We start from the raw sequence: 18,770 nt of genomic DNA, 5'->3' as shown, positions 1-18,770 counted from the left end.
AGTTTTAATTAATCATTAATGACTGATACAGGATCTTTATCAATCAAAAGATACTACCACCAGCTAAGCTGCTGAAGCCAGTCCCCAAATGGAGCAACATGACTCATCTTAACCTGACTTCCCTTTTCCCTAAATAGGACTCTTCTCTGTCCAAATGAAGCAAATACAAGGGAACTCAGAGCCTATGCTATCACATCCAACAACAGACAGCATCGAGGAAAGTGGTACCAAGGTCTTGGCCACAGCTTTCCCAGTGTCCATGCATTGGTAGAGAATGTTCACTGCTGTCGGACGACAAACATGTCTTCTCTAAAAACACTCTAGAAACCTAGAGTCTCTAAACCACTTTTAAAAGTGGGTATCAGTTCATTATAAAAATTTAAATATGGATCCTTAGGAAGAGCCACTAGCAGAAGCCCAGAGCCCAAAATGTCTTCAGACGTCCCCAGACCTCTGTGGTTAAGGGCAGTGCAGGGTGCATTACCGGACACAGCACTCATTCTACCAAACACAGGCCATGGGTGCCCAGCACAGTTCCCACAGCTCTCTGAGATGGAAAATCATTCAAAAACTTGTGAAAAATCTAAAATGAAGGAAAAATTAAGAAGACATTGCTACAGGATTGCTATTTTTACACCTTGATTTAAAACTCTGAGAATTAAAGGGCAACTTACTTATCGGGCAGAAGGAAGCTGCTGGGAAATCGATACCACTCTTTTCCTACACAGACATTAACAGGTCGGCCTTCTGGGACAGTGTGGATGGTTGGGTCTGTGGCAATTCGGTGAAATTCTGGATACAAATCAAGGGGCCCATGATACCCTGGAAGGGAGAAAGGTTTGTGAAACCCAAAGATGAGGGAGATGAGATTCTGACATTTAATTATAATGCGTGTTAATGTCCCACTGTGATCCATGTGAAAGGTACACCGCAACCCCAGCAGGAAGCCCACTCTACGGTGTAAAACACTTCTACAGTTAGGAAGATGATTAAAGCAGAGGCCCTATTTTTGCCAGAAATAATTTGCTTTCTTGCCCTTCTCTATACCCTTCCACCTTTTTAATTTCACGTTCTTTGAGCACATTTCAATATTCTGGATCCAAATAATGATTATAAGAAAGAATATAATCATGGGACTTGAGCCCCAAATTTGCATCCTAAGTTTAAGGCTTCCTTAATTCATCCTTTAAAAGGAAAAAAAAAAATTAGTAGGAATAGAGAAGACGTTTATAGTTAATCACACTAAAAGGAATTCTCAATCTTCTCTTCAATCCTAAGGTACAGAAGTCACATCCCAATCTTATTATTATTATTATTATTTTTTTTTTTTTGCGGTACGCGGGCCTCTCACTGTTGTGGCCTCTCCCGTTGCGGAGCACAGGCTCCGGACGCACAGGCTCAGCGGCCATGGCTCAATTGGGGCCAAGTCCCCAATCTTAATATGAAGTCCATAGGTTCTCCCTGTAGAAAAGTCCTCCCCCTGCAGCTTAAGCTGAATTGTATTAAACAATTATGGGGGACTTCCCTGGTAGCGCAGTGGTTGAGAGTCCGCCTGCCGATGCAAGGGATGCAGGTTCGTGCCCCAGTCCGGGAAGATCCCACATGCCGCGGAGCGGCTGGGCCCGTGAGCCATGGCCGCTGAGCCTGCGTGTCCGGAGCCTGTGCTCCGCAACGGGAGAGGCCACAACAGTGAGAGGCCCGCGTACCGCAAAAAAACAAAGAAAAAAAAGCAAAAAAACCCGAACAATCATGGGTCAAGCAAAACCAAGGAATAGTGCCTGTGAGTACAGGTTAAGATATTCTCAGTACATCTACCTCTGAACAGTGCCACAGAGCGAGAAAAAGATAAGAGCCCAAACAGGAAGAGTGTTCCCAATGCCAGCCAATTCGATGTCACAGTATAATGCTCCAGGCGGTATCGCTGAAACACGAAGTGGTAACATTTCTAGAAGGAAAGAAAACTTTATTGAAAAAAGAAGATACACCTTGCAAAATATACACAATCACAAGACATCATCATAACTGAGAGGAAGAAAGCAGAAAAAGAGGTTCTACCAAGGGTCTGAGCAGTAGCAAACAGTGAAGTACCCACTCCAAATTCTCACATTAAAGCAAATTCTGCTAAATTGTCTGTAGATCAGCCTAGCCAGAGGGCTTGCCAAAATGAAATCTCACTAGCTTCATAGGAAAATCATTTGGATACTTCCCTAATGCTTAAAGTCCTAATAATTTATTTTTTTAAAATATTTAAACACAAATGCTTTTCCTAGGTTTTTTTGATATATGAAGTATCTCAATCTATTCTGATATAACTAGTTATTAACCTTCACTTTCCTTACTAACAAGTTTTCATCTAAGTTTTTAGCAACAACAAAATGTCTCATGACCAAACAAAAATAAAAAAGAATTCCTCACATAGAATATTAGGAAAATTCTGTTAATTATCTGCTAAACTACTTCACAAACTAGATGAATATCATTAACAATATACACACCTGCATGAGTTCTGCAGCCTTTGAACACCTTCCCATGAGATTTCTGTCCTCCCTTCTTTCCCTCCTAGACTAGAAACTACTTTTGGAAAGCAATTTTGCAATACATAACAAGTGCCATAAATATGTTTGGATCCCTTTCATGTTTTCTGGAATCTCTCCTAAGCAAACAATCCAAATACCTAAACAAAGATATTTACCCTAGCATTATTTATAATACTGAAATAAGTGAGCAATCTAAACTTTAACATAAATTATATCTAATCATTATATATAACCAATTCAGTATATTATATATTACATAATAATGTTGTATATTATATCCACCTTAGAATATTATATTGCTATTAAAATGATGGGTACAGATATAGCAATATAGAGAATGTTATAATTATATTAAGAGGGATGTAAAGTTACATGAACCTTAGATTACAATCAAAATAGATTGTTATATGATCGGCAAAAATGCTAGAAGGAGATTTTGTTAGGGTAGTAGGACTGATTTAGAAAGTGGTAAAAGAAAAATTATCTGCAATAAAGTTCAGTTACTTCTATAATTAAAATTATTTTTTAAAACTATCATCCTAACATGGATGAGCTTTAAAAATATTATGCTAGGACTTCCCGGTGGCACAGTGGTTAAGAATCCGTCTGCCAATGCAGGGGACACGGATTCGAGCCCTGGTCCAGGAAGATCCCACATGCCGCAGAGCAACTAAGCGGTGCACCACAACTACTGAGCCTGCGCTCTAGAGCTTGCCTGCCACAACTACTGAAGCCCGCGCACCTAGAGCTGGTCCTCTGCAACAAGAGAAGCCACCGCAATGAGAAGCCCAGGCACTGCAACGGAGAGTAGCCCCCCGCTCGCCACAGCTAGAGAAAGCCCATGCACAGCAACGAAGACCCAACACAGCCAAAAATAAATAAATAAAATAAATTTATTTTAAAAAATAAAAACATTATGCTAAATGAAAGAAGTCACAAAAGACCACATATTTTATGATTTCATTTATATGAAATGTCCAGAATAGGCAAATCTATAGAGATACAAAGTAGATTGATTAGCTGTTGCTTATGGCTGAGGAGATATGGGAGGGGGGTTACGACAGCTAAAGGGTACAGGGTTTTTGAGGTGATAAAAATGTTCTAAAATTGACTGCAGTGAGGCTTACATAGATCTGTGAATAGCCTAAAAAAGACTGTATCATACACTTTAAATGGGTAAATTCTATGGTTTGTGAATTATATCTTAACATAAATCTGTTAAGAAAAAAACTATCACCCTAATTATTCTTCTTCTGCTAACTGCAAATGGTAGCAGAGGTTAAAAAAAAAAACAAAAACAGAGTCTGGTGCTTCTGAAGCCATAATTACAGAGATATTCAAGATTAGTTCTGACAGGGAATTGACCTGGACAGGTTTTTAAGCCAGGATTACAAAGTGTCCCACATTGCTAACTGCCTGATGTAATCCCAAACACTTGAGCCAGTTTCATTCAGGTCTTGTAGTGGAAGAGTACACATTCCATTAGCTCTGCTGTGGTTCCACCGTTCTGTGCTAGGCCCATTCAGTGACTTAAAAAAATTCCTTTCATAGCAATTGGATTCTTATTGGCAACAGAGACAAATTAACACACAAATTAACACTGCAAATATGTAATCAGCAAATAAGAGTCAAAGCAACATTTAAGCAATCAATACATAAAGCTTTATAATATCTGTATCAGGTGTAATGTACAGATAAAATATCTTAGGTGGAAGCATTCTGTAATTTGCCTATAAGCTTTATGAACGATTTAAAGTGAAACAGAATGAAGCAGATATACATTTCCCTGAAACTCACCTGAAGTGCAGAAAGGGCCACAGCACCACAGAGACATACAAGTGGATATACAGGGAAAAGAAATCTCTCCTCTTTGTGAGGCTGGATGAAGAAAATTATAAACCAAATATACATTGGAGCCAAGGTAAGCCAATATGGGTGGCCTAAATTCTGAACTGTAAGACAGAAAAATATCCACCTTTCACCATGTTAGAACAAAACAGCATGTTTAGTTTCAATGTTCTCTTGACCTCAAACTGGGATGTATACCCTAGGGCACCCAATAAAATGTTTCAATTCTTGTATTCACACTTTCTCTGATATAATAAAGGAGTCAAGTAGAAAGAGGTATATACTCCTTAGCCCTCCCAAGAGGTCCAACATTTAAAGGGAGGCACAATACTTACTGGATTTGGCTAGAACAGGTGAATGCGTAATAGAGCTTAATAATTTCTACACTGGATGAAGAAAAAACAGATTTCTCTTCCTAATGAGTCCTGCCACTAAGACTAAAAGTTCCTGAGATCAACCAAAAGCATAACATAAATTCATTTCTTGGATTTTAATTCCTATGCTCTGTTTACTGCATTAATCTTACTTATACACCAAATGGCTATATATCAAAGAAAAGGAAAAAAGTAGGATTCTCAAACCCATCACTGGTTTTCCTCAAGCTACAAATGACAGAGTTTGTTTCAAAGCAAATATAAAAACACTCTTAAAGGAAGTTTACTGATCAAGTTTTCTCTCCTGTTCTGCAGTACCCATCCACTCTGTATCACAAAATTAAAGCCAAGGTGTACTTAAAAGCATGTGAAAGAATTAAAGGAATTTAATGAAAACTAAGACCTAAGCACCTATTGGAAGGTTCCTGTGGTTAGGTACATGAACACTGAGTGATAAACCTGCAACCTACAGTGAAGGCATCCCCTGCTGTGCTTATACTAGTGACAACAAGCAGTGCGCAGGAATCACTGGCCTAGGGTAGATAGATAGCGCCCCCTGGTGTCCATTATGTCTACACTGAGCAAATTTACATAAAAAGATCAGGGTTGTCATCAAAGCCCAACTTAGCAATGTTTAACTGTGCTCCGTAGTTATCCGTGCTTTTGCAGAAACTCTTTAGGAATAAAAATTCTTGAACTGCAATAACAACCTTATTTTTAAACTTTTCACTCTAAGATTTTATCATGAGATTTTAGGTTATAATTTAGGACTTATACCTTTCCAGGAGGTATTTTAGGTTGGAATTTTCTTCATCATAAGAAAAAATCTGTCTTCTATAAGTAAACAATCTCTTCCTCTTCTGTATCTTAAAAGCTAACGAATACATTTTAAAAATATGGCCTAAAATTTTGAAATGTCCTCTATAAAATGTACAAAATTATAACCAGTTGTACTACATGATGAGATAATGGGTAATTTCTTTCCTGCCTCTTTATATTTTTCTATGTTTTTTCTTTTATTATTTTTATTTCTTAATGTTTCCTCTTTTGAAAAAGATTGTTTCCATTATAAAATACAAAAAAAAATATAAAGAAAAAAACAGAAGAAAAGTACTAAAAAAGTATTTTAAAAAGTATAAAGGAAAGCCCCTAGGTAACCTAAGGATGGGGACTAGTTACTAGGTGGACATGTGGATACATTACACACTTTTAAACCAAAATTGGATTCGTACTTTAGAGAACAGCTTAATATACTATTTTTATTTTATTTTTACTGTTTTTATACTTACATCACAAGCATTTCCAAATTTTCCACAAGCATAAATATTTTTATAGTCAGGGAAAAAGTTACTTTTCAAAAAAAAAAGAAAAAATGATCCTTAAGAAATACAAGGAATGGAGGAATACATTAATACCTCGAGGGGACAAACAGCTGAATCCAAATGTGGGACACTATGCAAGATGAATGACCTGGTTTCTTTAGAAATCTCCAGGAGGAAAAAGGTGAGAGGGGGAACCTCTAAAAAAGCTTATGAAACATAACACCACGTTCACTATATGACTCTTGTTTAGATCCTGCTTTAAACAAACAAACTATAAAGAACTATAAAAACTATAAAAAGCCATTTTTCAGACAATGTAGGAATCTAAATATTACCTGGGTATTAGATGATATTAAGAAATTACTGTTAATTTTGTTAGGATAATGGCATCACGGTTATGTTACAACGAAAGTCCTAAAACAAAACAAAAGTGACTCTGAAGGCTGCTTTCATATTCTATGAACACAGTGAAGTCTTTATAAACCATTAATAGTAGAAAAGCAGAATGGTGAATGGTACTGAGGGATCATATGGCATCCAAATCAGACTAAAAAGTCTGAAGTTAAATCTCCTTCCAAAGCTCAGATGCATTTCTGCTCAGATCTGTCTTCCAGAAAAGAAACTATGGGCACTACACATCCAGAGCCATGACAACCTGAGAAAACACTGGCTGTGCAATACAGAATCAGAACAAGCATCAAATGTGGGGGAACCTCTATATGGTTTAGTTCTCAAATTTTTGGTTGAATTTCCCAGAGAATGTTTGCCTCTAGCATTGATTATCTTAAGCAATCTTGCATGCCAACACACAGTTCTTTAAAAAACAGAAGACTCATATAGATAGGCTTATCTCCCAAGATTTTATAAATGTTTCTGCCTCCCCAGGTGGTTCCGTAAATCATACAGACTCCTCACTTGCAATTATTAACCAAACTTTCACACAGGTTAACAACATAAGTTAAATAATCTACGAACACAAATGGAAAATGCAATAAACCAACCATTTCCATAGGAAGAAAATGGAGAGTAAAGTAAGTAGATTCTTTTTCACTTCTTGGTACCCATTGTTACTTCTCTTCCTTCCCACGCCCAACCAAGTCCATCATCCGTTATGCCACTCACCATGAAATCTCTGCAGTAGGTATTCCATAAGAGAAGTCAGTGGTAAGACCAGGAGAGCCAAAGCAAAGACTACATTGAAATTCAGAAATCCATTAATTAAATAGAAATACCAGGGCTCTGTACCTGAGGGAGATAACGAGATAAGAAATCATAAGTGGATGCCTCCAATACCTATTACAACGCTTGACTCATACTGTTTTTTGTTCAAGTAATGTTGATGATCCAGTGCCTCATGTGTATGAGAGTCCACAAGCCACCCCCCTCTTAGAAATCAGGTTTCAAATATTTAGCTGTATTTTCTATCATGACCACTATACCTAGCCCAAACGGAACTAATACTTTTCAGAACCACCAAATAACATAAATAGCTTAGTGGTGACACTATGATTTATAATAAGAAGTATTTATTTGGTCTTCACCCCCATTCCTAGTAAAAAGCTCCTAAAATTACCCTTGTAATTTGCGAAGTGGTGAGAGTAATAAAGGTGTCTTTTGTTCTGTTAATGAGGGAGCTTCAGGAAAGCCCCAGGTAACCTAAGGATGAGGACTAGTTGCTAGGGGAACCAATCGAGTGACTGGAGGGTTGGAACTTTCAGTCCTGTCCTCCCCTTCTCTGGGGAGGGGAGAGGGGCTGGCAACAGGGTTTCATCAACAATGGCCAATGATTCAAGCAATGGTACTTATGTAATGAGGCCTCCATAAAAACCCAAAAGGACAGTCAGTGTTCAGAGAGCTTCTGGGTTGGTGAACAGGCAGAGGAGCCCACGGGGCTGTGGCACACCCAGAGAGCACGGCAGTGCCACGTTATCTTCCCAAACACCCTGCCCTACACATCTCTTCCACCTTGCTTGTATCCTTTATAATATACTGGTAAACACAAGTAAATGTTTCTCTGAGTTCTGGGAGCCACTCTGGCAAATTGATTGAACCTGAGGTGAGGGTTGCAAGGACAACTAATCTACAGCTGGTCAGTCAGAAGCCCAGGTGACAACCTGGACTTTGAATTGGCACGTGAAATGGGGGCACAGGGGTTGGGGGAGGGTGGGCGTGGTGGGTTGCAGTCTTGCAGGGCTGAGTTATTAGGGCCTTTCCCATTTCCTTCCTACCTGTTTCTCCTAGTTACATTCTAGCATCCTTCCCCTTGATACACTCAACCACTATTTGATAGTGTGTATACAGGTCCCCTGTGTTCCGTAAAAAGCAACAACTTGTTTTCCTTAGGAAAACCATGTTAAGAGACCCAAACCCTGCTCGGAAGTTTTGGGGATTCAGAATGAAACAAAATGACTGAAAACACAAGCCTTACTCACACAAGTTTTGATTCTTTAACTCAAAATCCTTAAACCCAAATGATGAGAAAAAGCCCCCCTCTGCACATTTAGCAGGTTTTTCATCTGCTCTTCCCCTCCATGTGATTACTTCAATCAGGCTGTGAATGACACATGCGGGTTTTAATCACTGTGTGTTGTGACACCCGCGTTGCACCACAGCAATTTACTGCAATCAGCATTGCTTAAAAGGGTAATCAGAAGGCAGAGAAATAGGCAGAAAAGCCTGACATTTTTGCAGCTTGCACAGCAAAATAAGATTAGAAACCAAACCCTTAATGCTAGAAACATCTAAGGGAGGAGGAAGAAGAAGAGGGGGACCCTAAGGAAGGACTCAAATTCAATCGTGGGTCACCTTTTGGGAAAGCTCTCTCCTTCCTGTCTAAATACAATGATAGGGACTGTTCAGGAACAGAGATTTTGTCCCAGGCCAAGCTCATTAGAGACATTTATATCTTGTATTCTCTACAAATAACCTTTTGGGTTATAGAAAACTAATGAATGGTTTTATTTTCAAAACAGAAATACACGTCTTCTCTGGATTTTAATTACTATTTAACAACACATTTCCTAAACTGAGTTCTTTAGACATCCAGTTTCCAGAGAAGTGAGTTTTTGCACAACCCTCTCCTGACTGCCAGTGTGGTGGCAATGCTATCAACCTTGACCCACCTTTTTCTTTACAAAATTCTGGAAATCTGACCCTGAGAAGAAAAACCAGAGTGACTAGAGGAAAGGAGATCACCTTCCACATCATCTACTACAGATGCTAAACATCAAAAGAAAAAAGCCTCTTTCTCTTTGATCTTTGCAAATATACGTTTTTTTCAGGAAAGCTCTTTAATCTTTTTGTCTTGACCACAACTTACTATGCCCTCCTGTTAGGGGTATCTTTTTACCAAGGTACACTGTACTCTGAGATGTGGAACCAAAAGCATTAAGTTGGTAAACTCAATTATTTTTATGTGTTAGGAGCTCATAGATCAAGTTCACAGCTAGGCTGTGAACATTTCGTAAGACTGTTACTTCCCTGAAGGATGGGGTAAAAATCGGGGGATAAGTCAAGATTTGGGAAGGTTCAAGTTGACAACAGTCTTAAAAACAAGAGCAAAAGGGGACAAAAATAGTGAATTCTGTTAGCCAGTGTCCTCCCCTACTTGATGAGGCATCTGCCTTCAAAGAGTAAAAACTTTTATCTCTTTCCAGGGAGATAGATATTCAGCGCTGCTCTCAGAAAATATCAAAGCTGAACTATGTAGAAAAAAATGTGTCAGAATGACAAGCTAAGCATTTAACTGGTGCAAAATGAAAGGTGAAAGGAAGCTGGAAGCAGGGTCTTTGCAGGGAGTGACTCACCTATCTCCCTCTTTATGGAAAGTGCCTCAATTCCTTTCATTCAAACGAGCTAAAGGGAGCTTTGCAAGAGGCTAAAAGAAGAGGGGATAATGTTTATTGTTCCACAGATTGAATGGAATCTGGAATCTTTTATAGGCCTACAATTTTATAGAACTCTAGGAACTAAATTATAGTAAATCATCCTTATAAATGTCAAATTTGCACCACCAAGAAGAAAAAGCCACCAAGGTTCAACAGAAATGATTAACAAAAGAGGGAAGGCTCTGGAACAGCTGTGGCTGGCAGGTGACCCTGAGCACTCCCCAAAAGACTCCTCTGGGGCTTCATCCTCTGCCGCTGCAGGAATGGAAAACTGTGGGCCTTTTGATAGAGGACACCAGCCCCTACCTTCTGAAATCTCCTGTCCTGTGATCTGACAGATTTGATAAAACACACAAACAGGCAGGGATCACATCCTAGGCCACCAAGTGGCATCCTTGAGCAGACCCACTGCTATTTTTGAGGGGAGAGCATTTCTTACACCTGTCCTCCCACACCTTCTCCGGGCCTGTGTCCTGCTCATCAGACAGCAGCACTGCTCTTCACTCACACACAAAAATACTTAACCTCAACATCTGAGGACTTGAAATGTTACAAGGGAAAGAGGCAAAATCAGTGCCAAGCCCAGTCACTTTCCTTTTTGCAACACTAAATTTCACCTCTTGATCTCTGACCCTATAGAGATGTTTCCCCTACAACTTTGCAACTTTATGTCTACACTACTCTAAATTTCCCAAATGCCAAGTATTCTTTACCTCATCCAAGTAATAGTTGTGAAAACTATTTCTTTCCCCTGGCTTCAAAAGTCAAGAGTCAGCCCAGGTCTGGAATGTGTCATTAATATATGTTATCTGGCCAAGAAAGTATAGAAAGGTCCCTTTGAAAACCAGAAACAACGGAGAGAATAAATATTTACAGATCGTCCTCGACTTATGATGGAGTTAAGTCCTGATAAACCCATCATAAACTGAAAATATCGTAAGTCAAAAATGCATTTAATACACCTAACCTACCGAACATCACAGCTTAGCCTAGCCTACCTCAAACATGCTCAGAACACTTACATTAGCCTACAGTTGGGCAAAATCACCTAACACCAAGCCTATTTAATAACACAATGTTGACTGTCTTATGTAATTTATGGACTACTGTACTGAAAGTGAAAACAGAATGGTTGCTGGTAAAGAATGGCTGTAAGAGTTTCCATTGTTCACCCTCATGATGGAGTGGCTGACTGGGAGGTATGGCTTGCTGCCACTGTCCAGCATCACGAGAGATATCATACCGCCTATTGGAAAAAGATCCAAGTTCAAAATTCGAAGTATGGTTTCTACTGAACGTGTATTGCTTTCGCACCATCATAAAGTCAAAAAAAATTCTAAGTTGAACCATCATAAGTTGGGGACCATTATTACAATCACAATGGAGAGACTGAAATTATCTTGCTCATGCCTGTGTAGTTCCTACCTAAAATTCAGCTAATGCTGTAAAACTACTTTAAGTTTTTAAAAAAGAACTCAATATTCAATCTTTTTGTCTCAGCAGTCCCTACACTTGAAATTCTATTTTTCTACAATGTACCCGCATGGTGCCTACCTGGCAAACTCCTTCTCTTCCTTCCAGGCTCAGCTCAAAGATCACTACCTCTAAGAAGTCTTTCCTGATACTATCAGATGAACTTGCTCCTTTGATTCCCTATCTTTCCACTGTAGCACATAACAGATTGGACTGTAATTATCTATTCATGTGTCTGCAGCCTTATTAGACAGTAAATTCTATGAGGACACATGATAAATGCTCAAAAGCAATTGATTCAATGTTTCTTTAGCTGAAGTCATTTATCCATTCATTCAAGAAGTATTTATAGGCTTATTATGTTCTTATATGTAAGAGACAACACTAGATGTATGCAAAAACTATCAGCACAACGCATTTTAAATTTTCAGATAAAAAACTATGTGCCTGGGCTTCCCTGGTGGCGCAGTGGTTGAGAATCTGCCTGCTAATGCAGGGGACACGGGTTCGAGCCCTGGTCTGGGAGGATCCCACATGCCGTGGAGCAACTAGGCCCGTGAGCCACAACTACTGAGCCTGCGCGTCTGGAGCCTGTGCTCCGCAACGAGAGAGGCCACAACAGTGAGAGGCCCGCGCACCGCGATGAAGAGTGGCCCCCACTTGCCACAACCAGAGAAAGCCCTCACACAGAAACGAAGACCCAACACAGCAAAAATAAATAAATTAATTAATAAACTCCTACCCCCAACATCTTCTTTAAAAAAAAAAAAAAAAAAAACTATGTGCCTACCATAGCTAACAAAGCACTTTAAGCAGGGGACTCTTAGAAAATAGTCAAAATAATGCCAAAAAGTGCCAAACAAGTGAAAGAGTTTCCATGACAAAAAAACAGGCTGTCTGACAACTGTACAGCATATAAGTCTTTGATATTTACTGAATGGACTCAACAATTACAATAAAATTAGCTGACAATGGCAAAGTACTACTTTCACCTCTATTGTTCTTAATTTGTATCTAGTTCTAGGACATAATAGTGATCAGAGCACTTATGTAATCTGATAGGTACTCCAGAATTTGTTCATTCATTCATTCATAAGAAATCTTTACTGAAGACCTAGAATACACAAAGACTACCTACTCCTAAAATGGAAGAAACATTCTCTGTAAGTCTGCTAAAGCAAAATGGAGTTAACATGGAAATCAGACACCCTTGAAAATTTGTCAAAGATGAGGGAAAAGCACAAAAATTCTACCATCAAGGAACAACCCCCTAAAGTCTGGCTGACTACAGCCCCGCAATCAGTCCTGTTGATACCCAGTACAACAATTCCCTCTGTCCCAACAAAGCTTTTTCTATCACTAGGAAAGTGATCAGCTCCTGCACATCCAAAATAGCAAAATCTGAACTGAAGCTAACCTAGGTTCACTAAAGCTGGCAGAACAGAGACCCAAGGACTCTTCCCCATAAAACACTGGCTGAAATGAACAGCAGATGCCAACATGCAGAGAAAGACTGGCCACTGCTCCGCTGGATCCTAAAACCTACCCACTATTAAGCTAGAAACATAAACTTAGGTCAGAATTTACTCTTTCTTTCCTATTCTCCCTACCAACCTGCTTATCTCTAGATGTAAAATCCTCATCAATCTAGAGGACTATAAAAATTATGAAACTTTCATATACTCTCACACAAAGTTTTATTTATAAATAAGCAGTCAGAATATCAATATGTAATAACCCATTTAAAAGGTGGAGAAGCCAACTTTTCAAAATTTAACTCAAATTAACACAATTTATTCACCTATATATAATGTATATTATGTTTCCAATAGGTTCCATGTAAATCAATTTCTAATATGCAATCTGGATGTAGGAGGACAGTCCCCCTTCTATTGTCCTGTAGAATCAACTGAAGTTTTACAAGTAAACTAAAACAATGGGCAATTAAAAACACGCAACTCTCCCTAGATAAAGGGAGACATCTAGAGGCAAAAGCTTAAAATTGGGGCTTTTTCTCATAGTCTCAGCGATCTTGGAGCCACATAAAAGAGCCTTTTAAAATTCCTTCACTTAGCAATTATTCTCTAACTATGCAGTTTGTGGATTCAATTCACTGAACAAAACACTGTTTATTTTTAACCTATTACCCGCCATCTAAAATGACAACATTCCCCAAATCCCAGGAGGCCCAATTAAATCTCATTTATATGCTTACTTTAATTCTCCTCAGTCCATCTGTTGGTTCTATTGGCAAAGTGGCACAGAAAAATGATGGGCGTGGGTGAAATTAAGAGACACAGAAATAATATTAACCTGCTTCATAGCAGAGCCCAAGACAGTCACATATACAGAATGCTCTAAGACCTTCAAAAGATTAAGGCAGAAGAAACTATACTTATTTAATGAGAAAGTGTCTCATAAAATGTTTACTGACTTGGCTGATCTCATTAGAAAGATCTCTAGCTTATCCCTCTGTAGTGGTCACTAACTCAAATGCCCTCAGGGGACAAAAAAACCAAAAAAACAAACAAAAAAAACCCAAAACAAGCTCAATGGTTGGCTGGGAAAAAAAAAAAAGGGGGAGGGATGGAGATGGATGGAAATTGGAGAACCAACCCCAGACTAAAGGCATTCCCTTTTTTCCCCTCTTAATCCTAAACTGGCCAAACTATCCACCCTCTCATGCTGACCTCACCCCCATTTGCTACACTTTGTCTACAGATTTTCTAAACTTTCTCCCCTAATGCATAATACTAAAGTAAAACAAATTAAAAAAAGAAAAAGTAACTCCAAATGTTATACCAAATGTATAGAAAATCTCTGGAGGAATATTTTCCAAGGTGTTAACAATAGCTATCTGGAGATGATAGGATTATGAATGTTTTAATTTTCTTATTTTTGTTATCATATTGATTTTCTAATGAGAAGAGAAAAAAGTAACTTAATTTTAAACGAGTAGCATCAAAACCCAAGGCATACCCAACAGAGTCCTCACTACCCTGAAACTGAGAATAAGAGGCAGCAGGACTAACATAAAGCCAGATCTGAACATCACATTAATCAAGGAAAAATATTTAGTGGCTATACATCATCACTGTGCTATGTTCAAATGTCATTTATTTTTAAATAAGAAAATATTACCAGCAAAGAAAGGCTATATTTGATAAAATGTGGCAGCTGAATTAAAATTTCAAAGCTGAGGCAAATTAAGCTATCCCCTAACTCTTCCCTAATTTCATAAGGCCTTACCATAAAGATCAGGTCCATGAGGAGTAAAGACATTATACAAAACAATGTTCAGTGGTGCAATCACCAACTTCCCGTAATAGTAGCTGTCAATGACCACCACAGGCACCTAAAAGAGAGCAGAAAATATATAGCAATTGTAGAGTTTTGCTCTGGAAACATTCTCACAATGCTAATAGGATAAACTTCAGAATGAAAAACAGAATCAATTCCTAATGTTCTCTTTTCCATCCACATCAGAAGTTGCTTTCATTACAACTACAGAACAAAACAAGATAAAAAGAAAACTCACCAGAAAGATCATTAGGGCAACCAGTGACCAATGAAAGAAACTCTTCCATCTGTGCTTCATGACCAGCAAATCAAAGGCAATAGGTAAACTATTTAACAGAGAGATAGAAAGTGGGGAGTTAAATACTTAGAATAGAAACTGAAACAGGTCAGATTTACACACACCTCATGCTGAACTGAGAATAAAATGTCTCTAGCAATTACAGTGAGGGAAGAAAGCTGGTACATGAAAGGATGTCTTCTCAAAAATAAAAAATGTGATCTCTTCACAGGACTCATCAGAGTGAGATGCATCCCACAATGCACAAGAAATATAAATATTCGTATTCGGAATGAGCTCCATTTTACACGTATTTATGTGTAATGGACATTTAAAATATATTAATTGTAAGTAAATGTACCCTATTGCCCTACTCCCACCCTGCCAAATAAATAAATACTGATTTCTCCCTTCCACGATGTATTAAGATTTTAGTAATAAAATAATATTACAAACTTTCACTTCAATTCTGATATATCCCTTTCCAATATGTAATATTGCTCCAAAATGTAATATGTAATATTTGTTCTTCTTCCTTTCACTTAAATTCCTCAAGCAAGTATCAACAGCATATGTGTGTTGTCTTCACTATTTCTTCCTTAAGGCCTAACATCAAGCTATTAAGACTGATCTAAGGTACCAGGAATCTCCTGTCCGCCAAACCCAGTATGTTTCCACAAGCTTCATCTCCGTTTGTCTTTCTGTTGCACTTGACACAAAGCATCTGCTCCTTCCTCTTTAGACTCCCTGGCTCAGATGTTCTTTTCTGGGGGCTTCCCTAGTGCTCCTTTCTAGGCTTCTTTTTCCCTGCCTCATGGTGTGCCCTACCATGGTCCTAGCTCCCAAAAGCAAGGTTGTGCTTTTCTCTATATATACTCATTTTCTCGGGTGCTTCAACTCCTCTTGCATGAACAATCACCTTCATATCCATGACTTCCTAATCTAGGACACTAGTCAGAGCCCTTACCTGTGCTCCAGTCACAAAGAATTCCATCCCACACCAATCTATTTACTTACACAGAATCTACCCAATGTCAATTACAGGCTCTGCTCCTGCCTCTTCCATAAAGTCTTTACGTTTATACGGCACTATCATCTCTATCATCTCTTTGGCAATGTCATGTGAACATCTCTTCTAAGATTTGAAATTCCACATTCTATTACCTAAATATTGCATTAACATTCTGTGTTTTTATTTTTTTCTCCCCAACTAGTTACATTTCCATAGCACCTGCATTTCTCCTTTGATAAGTCAATAAATGATAGTACATTGCTAACTGACTGATTAACTGTGATCCTGAAATCATTTATCTAAAGGCAGACTAATCAAAATGCGCCAACTCAGAGGTATTTGGGGAACTCATGAAGTTCAATGTAAACCCAGTAGAGAGTAAAAGGAATGCAGAAACTGACAAAAGGAGGATGGAAAAGTAAAAAGGAGGGAAGAACAAGGCTTTGTGAGTCACATTAAAGTTTGGACCCCATAGAGCAGGGGTTGGCAAACTTTTTATTTAAAGGATCCAATAGCAAACACTTTAGGCTTTGCAGGCCCCATATGGTCTCTGTTGCATATTCATGTGTGTGTGTGTGTTGTTTTTTAACAGCCCTTTAAAAATGTAAAAATTTCTTAGTTCTTAGGCTATACAAAACAGGCCAGCTGGATGTGTGACCCACAGGCTACAGAATGCCAACCTCTGTGACACAGAGCAATGGGGAAGCTATTACAAAGACAAAACAGAGTGATAAAATCATATTTGCATTTTAGGAAGATAACTCTAGTTGAGCGTGGAGAGCAGATTTATAAGGATCAAGACTAGAGATGGGAAGATCATTTATGAGCCTACATGAAAGAACAGAGAGAGGTGAAGAAAAGTAGATTCAAAAGATATTCAGGGGCTTCCCTGGTGGCGCAGTGGTTGAGGGTCCACATGCCGATGCAGGGGACATGGGTTCGTGCCCCGGTCCGGGAGGACCCCGCATGCCATGGAGCGGCTGGGCCCGTGAGCCATGGCCGCTGGGCCTGCTCATCTGGAGCCTGTGCTCCACAACGGGAGAGGCTGCAGCAGTGAGAGGCCCGCGTACCGCAAAAAAAAAAAAAAAAAGATATTCAAGAAGTACAAGAAATTAATAAGACATGAGAAAGAGAAAACAGTCACAGATAATTTTCAGGTCCTGGCTCAGCACAGACGGTGGTACCATTTCTGGGCTAGAAACAAAGGTAAAGGACAGATTTGGAGGGAAGATAATGAGTTCAGTCTGTAAATGTTTAGCTATATAAATGGAGATATCCAATAGGCAGCTAGGTATACATGAGTGAAGCTTAAGAGATGACTGGACTATATAAAGATATGGGACTCATCAAGATGATGGAGAGAGCAGAAAGTACAGAAGAGGCTCTTACACAAAATCTTGAGAAATATAATTAATTTGAGAATGATGTGCAGAATAGAAGATTGGAGGCGGGGAAACCAGCCTTTAAAATCCACTTAAGAAAATTTTAAATGCCTATTCTGATTTAGTAACTCCCTTATAAAAATGTATCCCATAGATAAATTTCCACAAGTGTGTAGACATATGTACAAAAATGTTCACTGAAGTATTGGGTATAACAGCAAAAAAACTGAAAACCAAATGCCTACCAATAAAACAATGGTTAAATAAATTATGGACAGCCATATAATAATGGAATGTTATGCAACCGATACAAAGGACGATATAAATCTATGTACAGAAGATATACATATGTATAGGATAATTCTGTTTGTTTTAAGAATTTAAGTATGTATGTATAAACGTGTATGTGTGCATTTATTCATGTAAGGATAATTTCTGGAAAGATATGTACAAAACTATCAGCAGTGACTAACTGTGAAGACTGGGTTAGGGGAGAAAAGAACTAAGAATTCTTTTTATCTCATACAATCTGGTACTTTTTTAAAATAATAAAGATATACTACTATGATAATAACCTTAACACAAACTAACATATTTTTCTAAATAACTAGTGGTACAGGCAAGAAATTAAGGCAGCACAAACTAGAGAAGTTGTGAAAACAAAAAGTACAAAAGGAATGAGAGGTACTATGGAACTTGGGGAAAAAAAAGATGCTGCAGGCAGGAAAGAAGAAGGACTGAAAGGAAACTCAGATAACAAGCCTGGGTGACCGGGAAAATGCATAGCACAGGGTGGTACAGCGTGGAAAAAACATCAGCTGTTACAGTCAGAAGGCCTGGATCCAAAGCAAACATAACCTTAAAGGCAAATTACTCAAAACCTCTCGAAGTCCACTTTCTCATTTATATAAAGCACTAATAATTGGAGACTTCCCTGATGGCACAGTGGTTAAGAATCTGCCTGCCACTGCAGGGGACACGGGTTCGTTCCCTGGTCCAGGAAGATCTCATATGCCACGGAGCAACTAAGCCTATGCACCACAACTACTGAGCCTGCACTCTAGAGCCCACGAGCCACAACTACTGAAGCCCATGTGCCCTAGAGCCCACACACCACAACTACTGAGTCCATGCACCACAACTACTGAAGCTCGCATGCCCTAGAGCCCACGCACCACAACTACTGAGCCCACGTGCTACAACTACTGCAGCCCATGCACCTAGAGCCCATGCTCTGCAACATGAAAGCCACTGCAATGAGAAGCCTGCGCACCACAACAAAGAGTAGCCCCTGCTTGCTGCAACTAGAGAAAGCCCACACGCAGCAATGAAGACCCACCAAAAAAAAAAAAAGCACT

At 38.9% G+C, this 18,770-nt stretch overlaps 1 protein-coding gene across 1 annotated transcript in view; it reads right to left on the bottom strand.

Moving 5' to 3' along the window:
- ALG9 (ALG9 alpha-1,2-mannosyltransferase) overlaps positions 1–18,770 on the bottom strand; it is a 95,733-nt gene that overhangs the window by 61,735 nt on the left and 15,228 nt on the right. The window contains exons 7-12 of the mRNA XM_082843781.1: positions 14,980–15,067; positions 14,691–14,796; positions 7,204–7,326; positions 4,335–4,489; positions 1,816–1,945; positions 675–822 (exon numbers count right to left, since the gene is read on the bottom strand). Coding sequence (XP_082699907.1) covers positions 675–822; positions 1,816–1,945; positions 4,335–4,489; positions 7,204–7,326; positions 14,691–14,796; positions 14,980–15,067 — 750 coding nt within the window. The remainder of the gene's footprint in view (positions 1–674; positions 823–1,815; positions 1,946–4,334; positions 4,490–7,203; positions 7,327–14,690; positions 14,797–14,979; positions 15,068–18,770) is intronic.

Source organism: Leucopleurus acutus (assembly GCF_964270905.1).
Source record: "Leucopleurus acutus genome assembly, chromosome: 8".
Classification (NCBI taxonomy): Eukaryota; Metazoa; Chordata; class Mammalia; order Artiodactyla; family Delphinidae; genus Leucopleurus; species Leucopleurus acutus.
Note: the sequence above shows the minus strand (reverse complement) of the source record. Positions and strands in the feature narration are given on the sequence as shown.